Source organism: Salvelinus sp. IW2-2015, unplaced genomic scaffold (genome assembly GCF_002910315.2).
Source record: "Salvelinus sp. IW2-2015 unplaced genomic scaffold, ASM291031v2 Un_scaffold2277, whole genome shotgun sequence".
NCBI lineage: Eukaryota > Metazoa > Chordata > Actinopteri > Salmoniformes > Salmonidae > Salvelinus > Salvelinus sp. IW2-2015.
This window is the reverse complement of record NW_019943604.1, coordinates 19,070-26,216: the sequence shown is the minus strand read 5'-3', so window position 1 is coordinate 26,216 and position 7,147 is coordinate 19,070. Positions and strand designations below refer to the sequence as shown.

Here is a 7,147-nt window from a genome sequence, read left to right as displayed (position 1 = left end):
AAGAATCACAGGAGAGAGCATACTGAGGAGAGAAAATCACAGGAGAGAGAATCACTGGAGAGAGAATCACAGGAGAGAGAATCACTGGAGAGAGAATCACTGGAGAGAGAATCACTGGAGAGAGAATCACAGGAGAGAGAATCACAGGAGAGAGAAACACAGGAGAGAGGAATCACTGAGAGAGAGAATCACAGGAGAGAGAATCAACTGGAGTGAGAATCACAGGAGAGAGAATCACTGGAGAGAGAATCACTGGAGAGATAATCACTGGAGAGAGAATCCACTGGAGAGCAGAATCACAGGAGAGAGAGAATCACTGGAGAGAGAATCACTGAGAGAGAAATCACAAGGAGAGAGAATCACTGAGAGAGAATCACAGGAGAGAGAATCACAGGAGAGAGAATCACAGGAAGAGAATCAACTGGAGAGAATCACTGAGGAGCTAATCACTGGAGAGAGAATCACTGGAGAGAGAATCACTGGAGAGAGAATCACTGAGGAGATAATCACTGGAGAGAGAATCACAGGAGAGAATCCCTGGAGAGAATCACTGAGGACAGGGGAGAATGACCATCTACCTCCCTGTATGATTTGTCCTCTTTGAATAAACCTATTTTCCTACCCCTGATTTGCTTTGGGGTCTGTGTTATTGAAGAATAAAGTCAACTGCTCACAGTTTGATTTATTTCTCAAGAGAAGTTGTAATAGTCCCTGATAGCTGTGGTTCTAGGTAAACAGCACCATCTAGTGCACGGCTAGGCAACTAGATTCAGCAGCGGGAAGAGTTTGGTCTGAGCAGATGGTTGTGAGGACAGAACATAGTTATAATCATTTGAACCTGGCAAATTGACCACAAGTAAGTTCATGACCTTGCATTTGAAAATAACATGCCTATTTCATACCTTGATTACATTGAGACACAAACCCAAACTTGTATTTTTATTTCATTTACATTTTTTAGCAGAAGTCCTGGTTATTTTCTTTACCAAAAACAAAAAAGTCAATCATTTTACTAAAAACTTTGGGGGGCCAGAAGAAATCAGTCGTGGGCCTGTTTTGGACGCCTGTCTCCGACCCCTGGTCTAGTTACATGGTAACAGTCAGCAGAGGGCAGTGTGGTTGAGAGGTTGGAGTTGGAGTTTGATGTGTGGTTAATGCTTTGGTTGATTTGAGGTTGATGTTGTCGTTGACGTTGATGTTTTGGTTGATGTTGTTGTTAAGTTTGGTTTGTGGTTGATGTTGTGGTCGATGTTGATTTTTGTGGTTGATGTGAGCTCATTTTGCAAATGTTTATTATCAGAGATTTTTTTGATATTCACCTTAACAGATGGTGACCTCAGCTGGGAGCGAAAGAGCAGAGAGGTTTCCCAGGACTCGTCTTCCTTTTGTCCTTCTTCCAAAACCAAGTAATTCGCCCAGATGTCGTAGCACTTGTTCCCCTTCTTGATTCTCCTCAGGTAGCTCTCCTTCTGTTTCTCCTGCTCCTCGTCCATATCTCCTTCTGTTTCTCCTGCTCCTCGTCCATGTTCAGTCTCACATCATTTGTCCCTAGTCCAAACCCTCCACGTCCTTCTCAGTCCGTGCCTGAAGGTGGTTCTGGAAGGAGTTCTGATCTGGTTGGACAACTTCCACCACATCAGGTTTCATCTGAAAGGACTTTATACAAACATAGCAATAGACAAACAACAACACTAAAAGGCAATCACACGTTTCAAAGACTACAGTACATGAGATAATTGAGTATTCAAGATTACTTTATTCTTAACCGTATCTGTGTCATACAGTATGCAGATGTTCATATGTGTAAAAGACACACACACACACACACACACACACACACACACACACACACACACACNCTAGGCTGGTTCAACCTTAATGGATCATAATCAACAGGGGGAATAGACTAGGCTGGTTCAACCTTAATGGATCATAATCAACAGGGGGAATAGACCAGGTCTATGAGCAGCGAGGTTTTCCAGGTCTCGTCTTCCTTTTGTCCTTCTTCCAAAACCAAGTAATTCGCCAAGATGTCGTAGCACTTGGTCCCCTTCTTGATTCTCCTCAGGTAGCTCTCCTTCTGTTTCTCCTGCTCCTTGTCCATGTTCAGTCTCACATCATTTCCCCCTGGTCCAAACCCTCCACGTCCTTCTCAGTCCGTGCCTGAAGGTGGTCCTGGAAGGAGTTCTGATCTGGTTGGACACCTTCCACCACATCAGGTTTCATCTGAAAGGACTTTATACAAACATCAATAGACAAACAACAACACTAAAAGGCAATCACACGTTTCAAAGACTACAGTACATGAGATAATTGTGTGTTCAAGATCACTTTATTCTTACCGTTATCTGTGTCATACAGTATGCAGATGTTCATATGTGTAAACACACACACACACACACACACACACACACACACACACACACACACACACACACACACACACACACACACACTCTGCTGTGGTCAAATACAGCAACCATTACAGAACAACGTATCAGGGCAGAATTGGGGCACTTTCCAGATCATATGCCCTGGTGAAACTACTTTGATCGGCTTCGACTCTGGCGCCACATTCTTCACCCTCTCAGACTTCTGGCAGGCTAGACAGGCTACTGACCTTGAAGCACAAAGTGACCCATTGAAACATTGTGTGCTCTCTGATATGACATTCATTGAAGTAACTTCAGACTAGAATGTGATTGATAAACAAAATGTTATTTCACTTGGCCAGCTATCCACCTCCTTGACAATTTCCCATCAGAAGAATCGTAGGTTGATTTTGGCGATCATGTCCTTCACCTCCGAAATGTCCAGCATGCATCTCGGTCATTGAAAAATGTTTTTTCATCGGTAAATCCGTCCAGGTATCTAATAGAAGTTCATTAACGTTACCCTGAATGGTGAATTCCTCTGGATGTTGCGTCTCTTGTCGAGATCAGTGGCGTCTTTATAGTGCTTCGCCTGGTTGGAAAGATAAAATAAATTCTCCTCGAGGGATGCCATTGAAGTGCAAGCTACACACAAACAGAACGCTACAATAACAGTTACAGTAGCTAGCTACGATGCTAGCTAACGTTAGCTAAATAAAACTGTCCGGCTTGTGTTAGCTGGCTAGCTGACTAGACAGGCTGAGGTAAATAAGTACAGTAACGTCAATCTAAAAACAGCTTAAATTATTTATTCCGATTTAACAAATATATGGTAAAGAAAGAGTGATCTCTTTCCAGTCTTTTCGGTCGTCTGAAGCAGCAGGTAGTCAACCTCAAAAACACAGTCCTTGGAGAGCAATTCTGAGGTAATAATTGAGGTGAAATAGAACTACATCTGTCCGCGTCCTCCTTCCTTCGCGACCGCTACGTGGTAACCAAGCAACCAGCATAGCAACGGATGCTTTGGTTCATGACGTAATCCAGTCAGAATATCTAGCAACAGCCCTAGCAACAGCCCTAGCAACAGTCCTAGCAACAGCCCTAGCAACAGAAGCTAGAAGTCATCGAATCCCACGTTGACACAGAGGGGGACGCTATTTGTCATGACAGGCCCGACTCATAAAAACAAACAATTATTATTATTATCATTATTGTTATGTCAGTCACTGTCAGTCACTCAATTAGCCATGTCAGCTAACAATTTTTAGATTTGTAGTTAGTCTATCCAGCTATCTAAACTTGTAGTAATGATGGCCGAATACCGACCTCCAGGGGCCCCACATTGATTTTGGTAGTCATTCTCACTCAGATATCATATTAACATGGCATAAGTCATTACAAGATAGAATTGCAAGAAAGTAGCTTCATCCTCTCTCCATCTTCTCTCCCTCGCTCATCCTCCCTCGCTTCATCCTCTCTCCATCCTCTCTCCATCTTCTCTCCATCCTCTCCTCCCTTTCTCATCCTCTCTCCCGCGCTCCATCCTTGCTACATCCTCTCTCCATCCTTTCTCATCCTTTCTCCATCCTCGCTCCATCCTCTCACCATCCTCTCTCTCCCTCCATCCTCTCTCCATCCTCTCTCCCTAGCTCCATCCTCGCTCCTTCCTCGCTCCATCCTCGCTCCATCCTTTCCCCTTCCCTCTATCCTCTCCCCTTCCCTCTATCCTCTCCCCTTCCCTCCATCCTCTCCCCTTCCCCTCATCCTCTCCCCTTCCCCCATCCTCTCCCCTTCCCTCCATCCTCTCTACTGCCTCTCTCCCTCCATCCTCTCTCCCTCCATCTTCTCTCCCTCGCTCATCCTCTCCATCCTTTCTCATCCTCTCTCCATCCTCGCTCCATCCTCTCACCATCCTCTCTCTCCCTCCATCCTCTCTCCATCCTCGCTCCATCCTTTCCCCTTCCCTCTATCCTCTCCCCTTCCCTCCATCCTCTCCCCTTCCCCCCRCCTCCCCCCCTCCCTCCKTCCTCTCTACTGCCTCTCTCCCTCCATCCTCTCTCCATCCCTCCATCCTCTCTACAGCCTCTCTCCATCCTCCCTCCTTCTCTCCATCCTATCTCCACTCTCCCTCCATCCTCTCTCCATCTCTCCATCCTCTCTCTCTCCCTCCAGCCTCTCTCCATCCTCTCTCCATACCTCCTCATACTCTCCTCCTTCTGTCTCTCCCTTCCTCCATACCTCCATCCTCCCCCTTTACTCTCCCCCCTCTCTCCCCTCCCTCCCTCACCGCCTCTCTCCTTCCATAACTCCTCCACTCTATCCTACCCCTGCACTCACCCCCTCCTCTCCCTCTCTCATTCTATTCTCCCCCATACTCACCCCCTCCTCTCCCTTCTCTCATTCTATTCTCCCCCATACTCACCCCCTCCTCTCCCTCTCTCATTCTATTCTCCCCCATACTCACCCCCTCCTCTCCCTTCTCTCTGCACCTCTCCTTCGGTGTCCAGATGTTAGTTGGGAACGTCCCTCCAGTGATAGCTCTAACATCACATAGTTCTCAACACCATCGGCCTTGTTTACACCAGCACTCCAAGGTGACAGGAGTACCAACGTTCCAGGATCAGGTTGGTCCCAGACAGTGTGTGTATTCTTGTACTCTGCCTGGTGAACCAGTGAGGGCCAACACGGCCAGGGTGAGGTTCTCCGACACGTCCACAGGCACCATGCAAACGCACACCGGCATACACACACATACACACACGTTCGTTATACTATCCTTGTGGGGACCAAAACAATTTATTCCCATTCAAATCCTATTTTCCCTAAACCGTTAAACCTGACCCTAAACTTAACCCTTAAACCTAACCCTCATTTGAACCCTAAACTTAACCCTTACGCCTAAAATAGCCTTTTTCCTCGTAGGTGAAATGTCCCCACTTGTTTGAATTGTCCTTGTGAGGACTTCTGGTACCCATAAGGAGAGTGAAACCAAACACACACACACCATGTCTCTCTGCATGGTGTAAAACAGAGAACGCATCTCTGAAAACCTCCAACAGCGATGTGGCAGAGAGAAAGGAACCAGGCATATACTGAAGAGTTTAATAAATAACAGCATCAATAACAACACAATAATGAAAGCTTGATTTCATGATGTGTGTGTATATATATACACTTATTTAATATATAGATTCATATTTGACTGTTTAAAATATAAATATGACTTACAGTCCTCATAACTTAGAAGAACCAGGACTCTGACTGAGGTAGGGGGGGGGGGGTGATTCAAGGGTGTGTGTGTGAGACCCACCAGGAGAACAATCATACTCGACCCCTAGTGATGACCGATGATGGTGTGTGCACTGTGTGTGGTTCAGGGTTCATGGTCCATATTCCCAGGGGTTAAAGGTCAGTGATGATGGTGTGTGCACTGTGTGTGGTTCAGGGTTCATGGTCCATATTCCCAGGGGTTAAAGGTCAGTGATGATGGCGTGTGCACTGTGTGTGGTTCAGGGTTCATGGTCCATATTCCCAGGGGTTAGAGGTCATTGATGATAATGTGTGGTTAAGGGTCCATAGTCCCAGGGGTTAAAGGTCAGTGCCTCCATGACTTGCGGCTGAGGACACACACACATGCTGCGTGGATGCGTATCAGCCTCCACGCCATCTGCTCCTTGGACTTGGTGAGCGCCAGCACGTACGTGTGTGAGTTGGTGCAGTACGAGTTCCAGTGACGGCCGTCGATGCCGCGACACCCTGATTTGGCCCCCGCCTTGGGCCCGCCTCCCATAACTCCTCCCCCAGCTCCGCCCCCCGGGGGTGTGGCCACGCGGCAGGTGGTCTCGTAGAAGAACTGTTTCTTGCGGACGTTGTCTATCTTCACCTCTGGTAGAACCTCCACCTCGTTGCCGGCGATGTCCGTGGCCTTGGTCAGGTTCCCCAACCACACGCTGACGCTGTCGCACACCGAGTATTCCCCCCGGTGCATGGGCTGCCCCCCCGCTCTCCGCCTCACCCTCACTCCCCCACCCATCACCCTCCCCACTTCCTCCTCTCCCTCCACTTCCCTCGTCTCCCCCCCCAGGCCGTGGTGAGACGGGGGTACGTCACTGAAGACGACGCGCTGGTGAGGAGTGGTAGCGGCGCTTGCTGAACAGTTTGGGGTCCACCTCCGGGATGGAGGGTGTAGAGGGGGAGGCTATCTCAGAGTGGCCCAGGGAAGAGCTCCTGTCCTGGGGTAGAGAGGCTGGCCTGTGGGCCTGTCTGGTCCGGCTGGGTCTCTGCTGAGTCTGCTGCTCCTGCTGAGGTGACACTGAGAGGCGAGCCGCCCGCTGCTGTTCTGCTCTGCCATTGGCTTACTGTGTGGTGTTTCTGCGCTGTGGTTGGCTGCCACCGGGCCTAGGACACCTCCCATGTTCAGTACAGCCTGGACGCCAATCAGCAGAAGCAGCAACAGCAACGACCTCATGGGCACACGTCTGTCAACAACAACAACAACATCAACACACGTCCTGTCAACAACAACAACACATTGCATGTCAACAACAACAACAACAACAACACACGTCCTGTCAACAACAAACAACATCAAACACACGTCCTGTCAACAAACAACATCAACACACGTCCTGTCAACAACAACAACATCAACACACGTCCTGTCAACAACAAACAACATCAACACAGCCCTGTCAACAACAACAACACATTGCATGTCAACAACAACAACAACAACAACACACGTCCTGTCAACAACAACAACAACAACAACACAC

General features: G+C 48.0%; 1 protein-coding gene across 1 annotated transcript; it reads right to left on the bottom strand.

Annotated features, from left to right (window-relative positions):
• Positions 1–5,591: 5,591 nt before the first annotated feature.
• Positions 5,592–6,845, bottom strand: LOC112073500 (neurotrophin-7-like). The gene is given in 3 exon segments (XM_024140786.2): positions 5,592–6,495; positions 6,497–6,644; positions 6,686–6,845. Coding segments are annotated over 3 exon segments (831 nt in total). The 5' UTR covers positions 6,841–6,845; the 3' UTR covers positions 5,592–5,967.
• Positions 6,846–7,147: the final 302 nt, after the last annotated feature.